The sequence below is a fragment of the Zootoca vivipara genome, chromosome 5, assembly GCF_965207765.1.
Source record: "Zootoca vivipara chromosome 5, rZooViv2.hap1.1, whole genome shotgun sequence".
Lineage (NCBI taxonomy): Eukaryota > Metazoa > Chordata > Lepidosauria > Squamata > Lacertidae > Zootoca > Zootoca vivipara.
This window is the reverse complement of record NC_142588.1, coordinates 57,753,112-57,768,439: the sequence shown is the minus strand read 5'-3', so window position 1 is coordinate 57,768,439 and position 15,328 is coordinate 57,753,112. Positions and strand designations below refer to the sequence as shown.

Sequence of the window (15,328 nt, the reverse complement as noted above, 5' to 3'; positions counted from 1 at the left end):
CCTAGTATGGTTTTAAAGGTAGAACAGGAGACTTTACCTTTTTCATTAGCACCAAGAGAGAAGTAAAAGACTCTTGCATCCTAGTGTAACTAAGTCAGTCACTGGACGTGTGTATATAACAGCAGACTGTGTATTTGTATAAAAAATACTGTAGTCACACCTATCCACCTGCAGGATTCAGCAACTTGTGCTGAACCTTCTAAATATACATTCATTGCACCCAAGCACCACACAGCCCCACACATCAGAAAGATTTTAATGTCTGAGGTCTGTAGCAATACAAGCTTTCATCTGTACAAAGGACACAAGATACCAGGTTAAATACAATCATAATGAACAACATCCAGGGTTCACAACCCTCCACCAACATGTATTACTACCATCTGAACCAACAATCTGAAGATACACTTTTAAAAAACCCAGAGTTCGTTTTAAAAAATGTAGACATCTTTCTAAGAGTCTGTTAGGTGCACTTCTCACAGCAGTATTCAGAGAATATCCTTCTTGGATGGAGTCACAATGGCATTTTATTGCCTTCAATGCTGATTTTCACAGCATGGGACGTTCTGCTTTTTTTCCTGATGTCTGTGAACTTCCGCATCTGTTTGTCCAAGCGGCTGACCCCTTTCTTGGAGCTTGTCTGGAACTTAAAAGAAAACTTAGGCTTACTTTTATGAAGAGGCAGGAATTCCAGATTTGCTTTTTTCAAAGAGGACAAAACATGCACACCAAACTCTTCCAGCAACTGCAATCCTTCTATACAGAAGCTGGTAAAGCCACAGGAGATTCCAACAGCATATTTTCAAACCAAGACTGTAACAGGGATATGCACTCTCTATTCCAGGCTCTGCCAACCTGGTGCCTCCAGATGTTTTGAACTATAACTACCGTCAGCCCCTATAACTATCCTTTAACCCAGGGGTCAGCAAACATTTTCAGCAGGGGGCGGGTCCACTATCCCTCAGACTTTGTGGGGGGCCGAACTATATTTTTGGGGGGGGCGAGGAGAACGAATTCCTATGCCCCACAAATAATCCAGAGATGCATTTTAAATAAAAGCACATATTCTACTAATGTAAAAACACGCTGATTCCCGGACTGTCTGCGGGCCGGATTGAGAAGGCGATTGGGCCGGATCCAGCCCCCAGGCCTTAGATTGCCTACCCATGCTTTAACACATCTGGAAAAAAAATATTTCCATGTTTAGGACAACCAGGAAAGGTTGAGCCCCAGCATCCATTTTTTAAATAAAAAAAGCAATGATTACAATGTGAACTCAGCAACTCTCCCATTTTATGCCCTCTGTTATTTATTTATACAAACATATATATCTAACTTTTGCCCTCCAAAAAAGTATTTCTCAAAAAGGCTTACAAAATCTAAAAATAACCATCTATCATTATTGCTATGGCATCCATCTCTCTAAACATTTCTCTCCAAATATTAAAGTTTGGTTATTTCTGTAGCATATTTCAGAATGCTACATGCTTTACGGTTCTTCTCTTATAGGCAGTAATGTCTTACAGGTAGTAATAGACAGCATTCTGTCCAATGTCACGAAGTCAGTGATCATGATTTCCAAGAAAATACTGAAGTGTAATTTTCAGTTTGCATCAGAAAATTATCTGATGCCCTGGTTTGAAATACAATTAGTTAGCTGGATACTGCCCACTGCATTTGCAATTTCCCATTCACTGATGCTAATAAGCTTATGAAACAGAAAACTTTTCATCTCGATCACTGACCACAGTCACTTTCAAATTTAACTAATGAAAACTAGTTGATCAGCTTTCCCCATTTATTATATGGACTCTGTGAAAGTCAGCAAGTACACTTCATGTTTCTCCTATCATCTACGTGCATTAAAACAGCAATGCAAGTTTACACAATTTGTCATCTTCATATCCCAAAGTAGTCTAATTGTACTATATGCACACTTAAATTAGATATTCATGCTTCAACTTGCGGTGGACTAGAGTATTGAAATTATCTTAGGTATCCCTAGGGAAGATTAGTCATGCTTTAAAATGTGATGGGACTTTGTACCCTTTGAGTAATTTTTTAATGCTCGCTCACTTTTTTTGCTGGAGGGGGGGTTTATGATCTTTGGTGACGTGATTTCCCTATTTTAGTAGATCATGCAGTTGTGAAAACTTAAATTAGCACATTAAAGCTGTTTTTCCTGACTTGCTCTGTGAATCACAGTGCCAGAAGGATAAAGTTTACTGGGCTATAGTTAGTGGAGACATGCTGCTTTGTCTGACAGTACACACTGGCAACAGCTAAAGCACATGCATTGTTCACACATCCTTTCTGGATACCTCTCAGACCTGGGGTAAGCAGAATTACAGGGCTATAAGGGCATCCTGTTGCCTTCAATGCTGAATTTGACAGCTCGATGTACTTTGCTGAGTCGTTTCTGTTCAGCAAACTTCCTCTTGTGTTTTTCCAACCGACTAATACCTTTCTTAACAGTCCCGGGCTAGAAACAACATCTCAGTCAAAGGACTAGCAATTAATAAGAATATAAAATGTCAATACATTTAAGCAACTGCTCTCTTCCTTTGTCTAAGTTTGCAAATAAACAACATGGACTTTATCCAGTGCCATGTTGTAAAGCATGACTGGAGGATGGAAACCTATTGACTTCATAATCCTCAGACTATTAGGGGGGAAAGTAGTGCAGAAAAATATTGTGGGTTGAAGTAAAAGATTGTATTGAGGAATATTGCTTCTTGCTGCTGGGTCCAAGACTACACATAACCAGATCAATATAGAACTGCTGGATCTTACTACCAGCAACAATGAATGTTCAACTCTTTCCAGTGGTATTTTGAGACATTAAACAGATTTTCATGTAGTGTCTTTGGACAGGATAGTGGAACTGTTCTGGGCACAATGTTGCAGAAGAAACTTATTTCCTTTCATCTCAATCACTTACCCTAGAAGATTCCATTTCCACATTCCACTTGGGTCTGACCACATAATCCTTGTTGGAGGGCATTGGAACCCTTGCACGAGCACAAAATCCTGGATCGCCAGGCCTTAGAGCTCTGAAGAAATAAGACAAGAGATGTTGCTAAGTAACATGAGATTGCTATTTGCATCTCTTCTCTCAAATCATTCTCTATTCTTCTTCCTGCTCCACCCAACTTAGAGCTCAAAGCTTCTCTGTATTGAGAACTGCAAAATAAAAGTCTAGAGATACTAAAATGGCAAAAAATAATAGACTTACTTTTCCTCTCCTGTTAATACTTTCTCCAAGTCCCTGCGGGGTGTTTGACCACCAGAGCTGTAAAGACAAAGAGATTTTGTTTTTCGGGAGAATTATTATCATCATCACAATCACCACCAAATTCACACAATCACACAAATTGAGATAATTTAGTAAGTTTTTATAAACGAATAGGTATTCATAAAATTCAGTAAAAATAAACAAAATACTAATAAAAGCAAGACTCTCTACCAGCTAAGATTCCAAACACTCCAGGGAATGGAGTCCAAAGTGTGAAAGAAAATCAGCCTATGCTATAAAGTTAGCAGTGCAGAATATTGATCAAGATACCTGCTCAACCGCCTTCGCTGTGGCATCTGCTCCAGATCCCTCTGCTCTCTTTCTTCTCTGGTCATTCCCTTGTAGTTTGATGTTAGACCAAAAATTGGCCGAGACCACTCATCTGTTGTTTTTAAAATAAAAAACAAAAAGTGAATATACAAACAGCAGCACTGCACTCTCAGAAATACTCCTCTCTCAGAAATACTGCACCTGCAAGAAGCTCCTACTTTCCAACAGGCGATTTTGCCTTAGGTTTTCAATTGCACTGCTCAATATTTAGCACAGATACTGAGCCCATTTAAGATATACAGGGTGGGTGAATGGGTTCTCTAACTATCTTTGTTCAGCCTACAAACTCCAGAATTCTGGTTTCCATTTTAAAGCAGTGTTTCTAGACCTAATAAGTGGCTAAATTTGGGAAAGAAAAAAAATATGCACCGTATCTGAAGTTTAACACCCACTCTGTTCATCAATATACTTAAGATTAACAGTCTAAAATGTAGCCTGAAGAAACAGGAACTTTAAGTTAGCATTTATGGGAAACTTGTGGCCCTCCAGATGGACTACAGATCTCATCATGTCTGACCCCTGACTATTCTGGGTGTGGCTGAGTTTGGGGGCCAAAGGTTCCTCATCATACCATATTTAAAGATACGAATCAATAAGCAAAAATGATAACTGGAACAGATAAGAATATAAACATTTTAAACATATACACACTTGTTGCTGTCAGGCCCCTTGTACTTAATTTGCCTTAAGTTTAACTTTAGTTAGGACAAAAGTTACATTAAAGCCATACCCATCTCCCTTAACTGCAATATACTATTAATGAAGAAGTGAAAGATAAAGAATCTAGGAGATACACAAGCTTTGAAAAATAAATATAGCCTTCATACGGCACCATGGATAGTCTTGTATAAGGTTGCAGGTTTTTGTATCACATACACACTTAACAGGGAGGGGGGATGCTGACTGTGAACTGCAAATGTTGAAGTATGAGACGGCTGTGCAGTGCATCTCATGAAAGCCAATGTTTACTTACTAATTAGCTTCCCTGCCATGTCCTTGTTGGGTCGTGACTCCTTAGGGTGTTTGTAGAGATACATCACTGCCCGTCCAATCCCACTGTGCTTTAAGGTCTCTTGGCTTACACTAGGCAACTGAAGACATAGACACATGGGAAACCATCACCTACTAAACCTTGAGAATTGAAGACTGCATTCTGTACATAGGATGCAAACATTTCAGCAAAGTGGACTTAAATACCTGCAAACTGTTTTTTAAATAGTAAGAAAGAGAGGGACAAGTTTCCCAGGTAAACTTGAGAATTTCAATCTACTGGGAATATTTCAATACTAGGAAGTCCTACTTCTGCAGGAGCTTCAGCTTTCTCTGTTTCTTCTTAACTGCTTTTATACATTGGTTTTATACCTTTTAGAGCAGTTTCATTTTAAAATTGGATTTAGAATGAAAACACGTCTGTGGACACTTGGATGCTATTGTTGCAGTACCATTCATCTTACTGATACATACAAATACCTTCCTCATATGGGGCTATTCATCTATCCTCTCTCAGAAACCTGTCACAAAGGCATAGAACTGAATCAGTAATGCTGATTCTACAAGCTAGGTATTAGAAACTAACCTCTTGCAGAATCTTCAGAAGCTCCTCGCGAATTTTCAGTGCTGGTAGACTCCGGTCTGGTAGTGGGGAAAGCCACTCTTTGATGGCAGACATCACACCACTGTCAATGAAAGTTTCTTTCAGGTCCTGCCTGGAAATTCAAATTGAAATCTATCAGAAGCAGGAATGAGAATACCTTTTTGGCAATTCATCAACCCCACAAACGTTCCTGTTCTAAAACGAATACAAGAGACATTTTGACATGGAAATAGTAGCCCTAGAAACACATCAAGCTCCCTCTTTCCCATCATGTGGAAAAATAATTTAGATGAGCTTTTACTCACTTTTTAAGGTGCATAACAACAATTGGCAGCAAAGTTAACTTTTTTAGTGCTGGTTTCTTCTGTGTATTCAGCTGCCTATCCTCCTGCAGGAAGTTATAGATGTAATTAAAAAATAAGCAGAAAAAAGGCAGAACACTCAAAATCCCAGTTCAGAAGACTTGTAAAGCAGCCTGATTATTCTCCTCTAGCAGAATAACTAGGAATAAGCAAACCAAGGAAGTAATTTCATTTGTATAAAATCCATTGGCCTTTTTGTCTGCCTGGTGCCATGGCCTTAAATAAAAATCTTAGCGATTATACACATGTTATATTTGAGTCTTGAGAACAGTATGATTGTTTGGTTACAATGCACAGTCCTGACACCTTATCTCACTGCAGTTGTTTCATGACAAAAGTGTCAGGTTTTCCTCATAATGGTGCTTTGTACATAAGAAGGACTTTCAGTATTTGCAGATGAAAACTTCAGCATTTAGAAACATTCGGCTCAAATTGTTCATTGCCACTCCTGCAAAAGGAATTGCTTCCCATAACCTAGAGTTTCTTTTGAGTGAATAGAGCCTTGAATGCAAGGAACGTACCTCTGCTGCTTCATTCATCTTCACGATCATAGCGCTGACTACATCGTCAGCATCGCTAATGAATGTCCCGCCATCACGGTTGCGCCGGCGTTTGCCACTCATGCTCTTTTTCCGTTGTAACATCATGTCAAAATCTGACATGAAGTCCATGCTGTAATGCAGAAGGTTTCAATGAATTCAGATTGGAACTAGCTAACCTGTAGCCTTACGAGTGTACGTGTCAAAGTCACTTTAGTCAATTAAAACAGCAGCGACACAAGCAGTTTATCTGCTTGTAGGCCATTACAGTCGTACCTTGGTTGTCGAACGCCTTAGACATTTCAAAGACATTTGAAGACATTTCAAAGCAACAGCCTACAAGTGGTGTTGAAATCTCTGTGTCTAATCTAGTATAGAAGGCTACTGTGAGGATAATATGGGGTGCAGGTGGGGGGGGGCAATGTATGTTCTCGAACTTCTCAGGGGAATGGCAGGATATAAATGTAATACAATACAAAAATATATATAAATATTTTAAGGCAAATATGCATACAATTCAAATCTGGTTTCTTGTAACAATCACAATAAACACTTACTGCTTTCCTCTTTTGATATTGTCATCAGAGTCTGAATCATCAGCTGCTCCTTTCCTTTCTCCTTTCTCTTCCTCCAAATCCTCCTGGTTAAATCCCTTTAGTTACAAAGGCAATACAAGTCAATGCAACCCAATACAGCTCTGCCACAATGTACATATAAGCCTTTTGATAGTTCTCAAAATTTCTATTACCATTTAATCCAGGCCACTCTTTCCAACCTGCTAAGGATGTCTACATTGCATCCAACACATAGTAGGGCTGATGAAGTGGTGAAATTTAATTCAGCAACAATAGAATACAAGGTCTACTAAATGGATACTGTATAGGCAAGGAAGCCTTAAAAAAGGTGGGAGGATGGGAAAGACAAGGAAAAAGCCATGTTCTCAACATACTTACTGTAAATTCTTCCTCTTCTTCATCTCCAGATTCTCCAAAGATATCTGCAATAAGGTTTCTGCAAGAAAAATATGCTGTTTTTCTTATTAATTCCCTATAACCTTAACTCCAGCAACTGCATTCCTCTTCCCCACCCAGTTTATCAACTTTGTTTCATGTAACATACATGTCCCATCCACTGCTGCCCTAAGCGTATCACTCTGTTACTTGACAGACACTTACTCTTGCTCATTTCCTGACTCACTGTCACTCCCAAAAAGATCCTTCTCTTCTTTCTTCTTTCCATCGTCAGCCTTGTCACCCTCATCCTCGCTATCGGACGCTAGAGGTTTCTTTTGCTTCTCGTATTTCTCTGAAGCAGCATCACTATCAGATTCTTCATCTGAGATTATGCGGCTTTTTTTTGCAGCTGCTAACATAGGTGAACAAAGTAAGAAGTGCATCAATAATTGAGCCAAAAACAGTCAACACTTGCAGAGGGGAAAGTCTCCTTCACATATCATTCAAAGAAGTTGTTAGTAGTCAACAACCTCAGCTTTGCAAATATATAATAATCATATAATAAGCCTGAGGCTAAACATACCTTCATAGATGTACTACATATCTCTTACTTAGCGGTCACAATAATTTTATGAAGCAATCTGTTTCCTCTAGAACTTGGTTTTGGACTCAATCAGCTTCCAATTACACTTCAGAGAGCCTATCTTAAGACTCATGTATCACCAATATGGAATCAATAACCTAATATAGGTTCCTGGATGAAGGTACAATCAATCACAGTTCTTAAAATACTGCCAAATGCAAACACCAAAGGAAAACTTGCACACTCTACTTCAGTGCCTCCCTCCCTTTCTTCTCCTTGCCAGACTAATACAGCAAAGCAAAGCTCTGATTCATTGTACTAGAGGGGGTTTGGGTGGAGCAGAGGTGTCCCTCTGTTCATCCCTGCTGATGAGGAGCCTCAATCTGTCCACCCCAAAGGGCAATAGCCAGCAAAAGCTCATGAAACGAGGCTGTTCAGATGCAGATCCAGCACATGATCCAGTGGATGCTGAGCCGGTGCTGCTCCGGTCATGTGACTGTAGTACAGGCATCCCCAAACTGCGGCCCTCCAGATGTTTTGGCCTACAACTCCCATGATCCCTAGCTAACAGGACCAGTGGTCAGGGAAGATGGGAATTGTAGTCCAAAACATCTGGAGGGCCGAAGTTTGGGGATGCCTGCTGTAGTAGGCCTGAACCTCTTCCCTGCACCAGCCTGGGAAGCAATTTCCCCTCTCAGTTCTTGATCCAATTAGGTAAAAAGGAAAGAAGGTGGAAGCTTCAGGTGCCAAACTGGTTCAAGGTCTGCTTGGTAAACTGACATAATTTATTATTTTGGGAAAGTCCTCCAAATTAAGTTCTAACATAAATAGACACATATTACTTACTTCTGGATATTAATTGCTGTGTCTGGCATCAACTTCTTTCGTGCCCTTGTTTTATCATTTTGCAATTTTTTTGCTATGGCTTTGGGCTAATGTAAATGTTACAGCACATTTCCCCCATATATTTGTCTGATTTAGTATGAATATCATTATCAGAAATCCAGTTTGAAGGGACTTCAAAAATAATCTAATCCAAAATCCTGCCAAGGCTGGAATATCACTTCTGTAGCAGTGTCTCTGAAAGGGACATGACATGAAATCTGTTGCAGGGAAACTGTACAGGTCCATGGGGCACTCATCTATTTTCTGCACGCAATGTCCCTGAGAGGGTAGCATGTCATCATGTCCCAGGAGCATTTTGTTCAAAGGCACATTGTGAATTGTGTATTTTGTACTGTCCTTGCTGGGTTTTTTAATTAACTTTTTAAATAAAAAACATTTTTTAAAGGCAGACTTCGGATCACCTTGTAAAATTAAGCAACATTCTCTAATATATATTTTAGGGCAAAATAACTGCAATATAAATGGGACAGAATGAACTCAGGAACTAAGACATACACCAAGTGGCATGGACTAGAAATAAACTCGACCACCATCCTTAAGCTATTTCACATATGCATATTCATCACTTGGAGGACCAATGATGCAAGTGGCGACTGCAGGTGTGAATGAGCCATCAGAGAACAAGCACCACCTTTTCAATGAAGTCCACTCATGCATTCTTTTGGGATTCAACCAGTACAATCAAGGGGTCTAAAATTAGTATTTCCTTACGTGTTTTTTCATCATCCTCACTATCAGAGAGGACAGTAGCTTTCCTCTTTGTCAATTTTTCCTCTTCTTTCCCTTCTTCCTCATCACTGTCTACTAGCTTCTGTTTTTTAGGACTGTCTTCTTCCTCGCTGTCAGAGTCCTTAAGCCTTTTTCCTAGTTGCTCATTGTCTGAAAGCTGAGCACCATTCTCTGTTTCCTCCTCCTCCTCTTTATTTTCTTTGTTGCTATCACCGGTCTCTGTTTCTGGTTTGTTTCTGGTAATATCTTCAGTTTCAGAGTCACTGGGCTGAACCTTTGGCTCCTCATTTTCAGAGTCACTGGCAAGAGGTTTTGGAGCTACTTCATTCTCTGAATCACTCTCATGCGATTTTTGATGCTCTTCATTTTCTGAGTCGCTGGCTGGACGTTTCTGTGGCTCCTCATTTTCTAGGTCACTCGTATGATCTTTGTGAGATTCCTCATTTTCAGAATCACTGGCCAAGGGCTTCTGGGGTTCCTCATTTTCAGAATCACTGGCCAAAGGCTTCTGGGGTTCCTCATTTTCAGAATCACTGGCCAAGGGCTTCTGGGGTTCCTCATTTTCAGAATCGCTACCATGGCCTTTAGGAGGCTCATCAGTCTCGGAATCACTGGCCTGGTTATTTACAGCATCTTCATTCTCAGAGTCACTGGCATGGTGAACTGGGCGATCCTCATTATCAGAATCACTGTCTTTACCTCTATGAGTACCTTCATTTTCTGAGTCACTGTCATTATCATTTGGAGCATCCTCGTTTTCAGAATCACTATGTTTCTGCCTTGGAGTATCTTCATTTTCAGAGTCTGTCATGGGGTGTTCTGTAGTTTGTCTGTCATCTTCTCCATCACTAAGTTCATTCTGGAAAAAAACAAGTAATTCCAGGAAAGCCACAAAAAGGCAAATTTAAGATGAAAAAAAGCTTGAATGTAACTATGAAAAACATTTTTAAGATGATGGAAACAGTTCACACATGTCTGTTTTTCTATCTGGCTTCTCTTCCAACAAACCAAATTCTTTTTCTATTTTACAATACCTGTGTTAACCACCATATTTTTAAATGTATAAGAAGCATCACCACATTGCATGATACAATGCAAATAAATGCATTTCGGGGATCTGTGCAAAATTGTCAGATATTATTATTATTATTATTAATTTCATTTTCTTGATAATTTTATTGAAAAAGCTGTGAACACTTGCAAAAAAGTGGTGTCCTTTGTTTCCTACCAAAGCAAAGTGTTGTATTAAATAGTGTTAAGTAACCATCCCCCAGTGCAAGGATTTACACTTGCACAACAGGACTTCTCCCCACCATTATCCTCTTTCTGTTCTGAGGGTTCCTCCAATCTCTGGAGCAGATTTGAGAATGGAAGAGGGAGCACAGAGGGGGAGGAATTCCCACTGCACAAGTAGCAATCCTTGCACTGACAGGATGAGAAAGCTGGATACCACCCAATGTATTTAGGACTGTTTCAAATGAAGGATTTATATTAGCATTTATTTAGTAAGTTATATTTATTAAGAAATGTTTTCCTCCTATGCATAATAACCAGGATTTCTTGAAACTCTTTCACAACTACCTCTGAATGCTGTCCTATGCTTCCATTCTCTGATCCAGAGTGCTGTTCATTTCCGTTCTCTTCCATGTCCGATCCTGAATCATGTTCATCCTGCACTGGTGTTGCTCCACCATCATCTGTAACATGATACTTGTTTTTAGATCAGAATGAAGCTTAACGAAAACTTTAAATACTTGCAAACAATGTCACAAATTCTGAGGTATTGTTAAAATACAAAAAATCTAGCATCAGGTAACATCAGGATGGCCAGTATGAAGCCAAAAAGTCTCTATGAAGTTAGCAACAAATTGAACAATCTCAGTGGCTGCTACTATTATTTTTATATTCACCATACTCTTTAGCTTTTAAGGTGGCAAACAACATAAGACAGAACTGATTAACCTTCCTATTGCGGACAAAAAATCTAAAAAAAGATGAATACAGAATTAAAAAGACTCAAAGTAAAATCAAAAGTGGTGACTGCTTTAAGAAAAGAAATCCCAAACCTAAAAGCCCTGCTGGATTAGGCCAAAGGTCCATCTAATCCAACATCCTTTTCTCACAGTGGCCAACCGGATGTCTCTTGGAAACCCGTAAGCAGCACCTAAGTGTAACAGCACATATTCTACTTGTGATTCCCAGTAACAGGTATTCAGTCACACACTCTCCAATAGTGGAGGCAGAACACATCCATCCTAGTTAGCAGCCACCTTTCATGATATATGTTTCAATATTAACACACTTGTTTTAGACCAGGCACAGGCAAACTCGGACCTCCAGATGTTTTGAGGCTACAATTCCCATAATCCCTGACCCCTGGTCCTGTTACCTAGGGATGATGGGAGTTGTAGTCCCAAAACATCTGGAGGACTGAGTTTGCCTATGCCCGTTTTAGACTATAGAAATAAACATTGCTTTAAAAGAACTTGTCTAGGGAAGCACATTCCCATTTTCTGAAATATCAAGGATCGCTCTGGGTTTCAGCATCTGAGGGCTGATTCAGTCTACATTTTGTGCTTGGGTATCAATGCTCTAATAAAAATAAACAAGACCTCTGGTCATATGTGATGCACACATTCCTTTAAAACACAGAGGCTAGGATTCAATCAATATGTGCCAAAACATATATATATGAGAAAGGATGCTCTTTGTACTTCATTAAAGACTTACGCATTTTGTATTCTGCTAGCCGTGCCTAAGCACAAATCAATTTTCGGTATCGCTGTAAAACAAGGATGCAAGTCGGAGACAGGAGAAATTGCTAAGAGCCTTCAGTTTCTGCAGGGAGCTACTTATGGCTTACAGAATCATTTTGTGGAACCCATACACTATACCAACTAACTGGAGATAGTAAGCTGAAGACGAACCAGATCATCCAGAAAGATGCACAGTTAACAAAGTGCACATGGATCAAGCACTGCATAAACTGTGTTTTTGTTTTTGTTTTTGCCCACTGACAGGATAAGCAATGGAGGAAGCAGCGAGAAAACTGCTAGTGGGCTGAAACAAGTACTTTTTGTTCTCTCAGCCTACCCAGTCTCCACAAAGGGCAATCCTGTTTCACACAACTAAAAGTAACGGTCCAGGTCTAAAGGTGATATTGGCTTCCTCCTGTTTGGCTCAATTTGGAGGGGCAATCCAAATCAGATGCAGGCAGCCGCAATATTTGTGAGCGCGTTTGTCAGCACCAGGTCTATCGGTGCAAGACTGTGACGAGACTATAGGGACTCAGCTATGAGCAAAACACAAATATAGTATACTGCATGGAAGTTAAGGGCCGTAGGCTACGTACTGTATGGGCCACAGGCTATGCTGTGTGTGTGCGTGCACACGCGAGTTTTTATCATGAAAAGGCACCGCAAAAGGGGTGACTGAGAGTAGAGTAGCATCGCCTTTGTGAGTCCCCGACCAGCACTCTACTTGCCCCCAGCCACTCAGTCTTTCATCCACTTAAGGCAAGCTGAGCACAACCTCCCCGCTCCTCCGACTGTACCTGACGGTTCCCCACCGTAATACTCCGTGTCCATAGCCCCGCCTCCCACTACTACCGGGCGACCAGCGGAGGGGGCGGGGCTCCGAGCTTGGCGGCGAGCACCGCAGAGGAGCGCAGAAACCGGGACGTGGTAGGGGGTTTGAGGGGGAGAGAAGGAAGGAAGGGGGGAAATCACCTTCCAGTTTCTAAGCCGGAAGCAACAGTACCCACGACCTTCCCATCCGCCCCCGCGCGGAGCGTAGGAACTTCCGCAGCCGCGAAATGGCGTCACCCTCAATGGAATCCGGAAGCTCTTGCGCGTGCGCGGCTTGCAGGTCTGAGGACCTAGCGCTGTGACGTGAGGGAGGGAAGCCGTTCCGTTCTGCCGTGTGCCTGAGCCGTAGAGACAGAAAAAAAAGAAGAGTAGTGCAGCACGCTGTCTGAAGAGGGAACTTCTCGGTTATTTTCCATACCCACCCAGCACTCTCGTAATGAAGCAACAGATAAACCGCTGCTCTTTCGAACTCCGGCCTTATTCGTGTAGAAAGAAAAGTTTGGCTTTTAAAATACAGTATTTGGCTTTAACATTTCATCCCATATTTACTCCCAATGATGTCGAGATATTTATCTTCCCAACAGCACTGCGAGGCCGTGACTGGCCCAAGTAAACGTCATAGTTCGAGTGGGGATTTGAACCTGCCACTGTTACTCGCTTCTGAAACTTTTTAAAGTCCGAATATGGAATGCGGCTAGGAAAAGGCGGCTTACGGCAGCCCTGCAGTGACAATAATTGCCAGTTAGGTTAAAGCTGGTTGGATTTTTTTTAGCCCAAGCTCTCCTATACAAAGCATCCCTCAGGTTGCAGCACCCGCCTTCGCACCACCTCCTTTCATCTTAAATTCTGAGAGCTCCTTTGCAAGCAAGCAGCAGCCTCGCTTCCCACTGCTTTGCCGAGGCTCGTCTCATTTTCCCTGCATTTCCTCCCGTGCGAAGTAGAACGCCTGTTAGAAAGAGCTAGTGTACAGTACTGCCTTTTGCACAGAGGGAGGGAAGAGCTACCGCCCAGTCCCACTTGCAGTAAAATATATACACCATCCCACAATATATATAAAACCAGATTTTAACAATGTTTTCTGTGAGCAACTCTCACTACCACCCCGGGAGAGGGGAGGACCTGAAGAATCCAGTACTATAGTGAATGCACAACTTCCGTTAGAGTAATTTATTATAGGCTTATGCGGAGAGCCAGCGAAAAATGCTTGAGAGCGACTGGCATGGCGTCTATTTGCTCGCGAGAGGTTAATATCTCGCGGGGTTGGTGGGACTAGGTAGCAACCTGCGCAGGCTGTCGCCTGCGGGGGTGTTGTTGTTTTGATCACATCATGGGCGACGCAGGTGGCGGCGGCTCCGGGTGGCCTCGCTGTAACCTTGCTGAGCCTTCCTCTGACGGAGGAGCCTCCCCATATATAGCTCTTTCTCTGACTAGTAGGAAGGAAGGCCTTATCACAATTTATCCCTTTCTAAAACCTCCAGTTTCAAATGATTATGACACAGGCTGACTCGGCCGGACCCCATTTGTGCTGCTAAATCTTGAAGTAATATGGTTAGGGTAGAAATAAGGTTTTTTTAAAAATGTCTATCCTGGCACTGGTGTAGCGGGCAGATCCACAACATCTATTTAAAGCACATCCAACACATGCTTAAAACACATGGGTTCCAATGAATCCTGGGAACTGTAGTTGCTGCTTGCAGAGCTACAGTTCCCATTATACTTTGGGGAAAGCCAGGTGTTTAAACTTTTAAATGAAAGGTGCGCATCTGCTTTCAGGCTTCGTGCACACTATCCATTAAAGCACATGACATACCCCAGGGTTCCCAAACTAAGGCCCGGGGCCCGGATGCGGCCCAATCGCCTTGCGGATGGTCCGGGAATCAGCATGTTTTTACATGAGTAAAATGTGTCCTTTTATTTAAAATGCATCTCTGGGTTATTTGGGGGCATAGGAATTCATTTTTTTTTCAAAATATAGTCCGGCCCCCCACAAGGTGTGTGGGACAGTGGACCGGCCCCCTGCTGAAAAAGTTTGCTGACCCCTGCAGCCCAAAGTGTTTCTCCTAGGTTTTGCTCATACTTTTAAAAGTACCATATATTCTCAGCTCTGAGACTCCATTCAGAGATGCCATACGTTTTCTTGCTGGTGCTGAAACCATTTAGCATTATGCCAACAATTGGACACTTAGTTACTTAGCTATATAGAAAGCTGCCTAATGCCGAGGCAATTGGTCCACCAAGACAATACTGTCTGCCATTGATAGTGACTCTCCAGGTTGTATCTCAGGAGATGCCAGGGTTTGAACCAGGGACCTTTTCCATGGAAAGCTTGTGTTCTACCATTGAGCTATGGTGTGAGACTGGTAATTGAGCATTTACATATTTCAGAGTTTTATATCCCCTTATTGCAATGTATTTGCGGTCCTCATACATTAAAATAACAAGCCTGCTAT

The 15,328-nt window shown here is 41.4% G+C and overlaps 1 protein-coding gene across 12 annotated transcripts; it reads right to left on the bottom strand.

Moving 5' to 3' along the window:
• Positions 1–240: 240 nt before the first annotated feature.
• IWS1 (interacts with SUPT6H, CTD assembly factor 1) lies at positions 241–13,082 on the bottom strand. 12 transcript variants are annotated; one of them, XM_088669682.1, is made up of 16 exons: positions 12,845–13,082; positions 12,022–12,073; positions 10,873–10,988; positions 9,274–10,150; positions 7,296–7,485; positions 7,074–7,131; positions 6,678–6,772; positions 6,103–6,253; positions 5,525–5,607; positions 5,202–5,331; positions 4,599–4,716; positions 3,566–3,677; positions 3,236–3,292; positions 2,942–3,053; positions 2,331–2,482; positions 241–646 (listed from the first exon to the last, which is right to left on the bottom strand). In XM_088669682.1, exons 2-15 carry the CDS (start codon positions 12,023–12,025, stop codon positions 2,354–2,356), a joined length of 2,232 nt encoding a protein of 743 aa, XP_088525808.1. In that variant the 5' UTR covers positions 12,026–12,073; positions 12,845–13,082; the 3' UTR covers positions 241–646; positions 2,331–2,353. The 12 variants fall into 12 exon arrangements, with proteins under 12 accessions (XP_088525808.1, XP_088525810.1, XP_088525809.1 ...); XM_088669684.1 differs by having other exon boundaries at positions 12,860–13,082; XM_088669683.1 differs by having other exon boundaries at positions 13,020–13,082.
• Between the last annotated feature and the right edge of the window lie 2,246 nt (positions 13,083–15,328).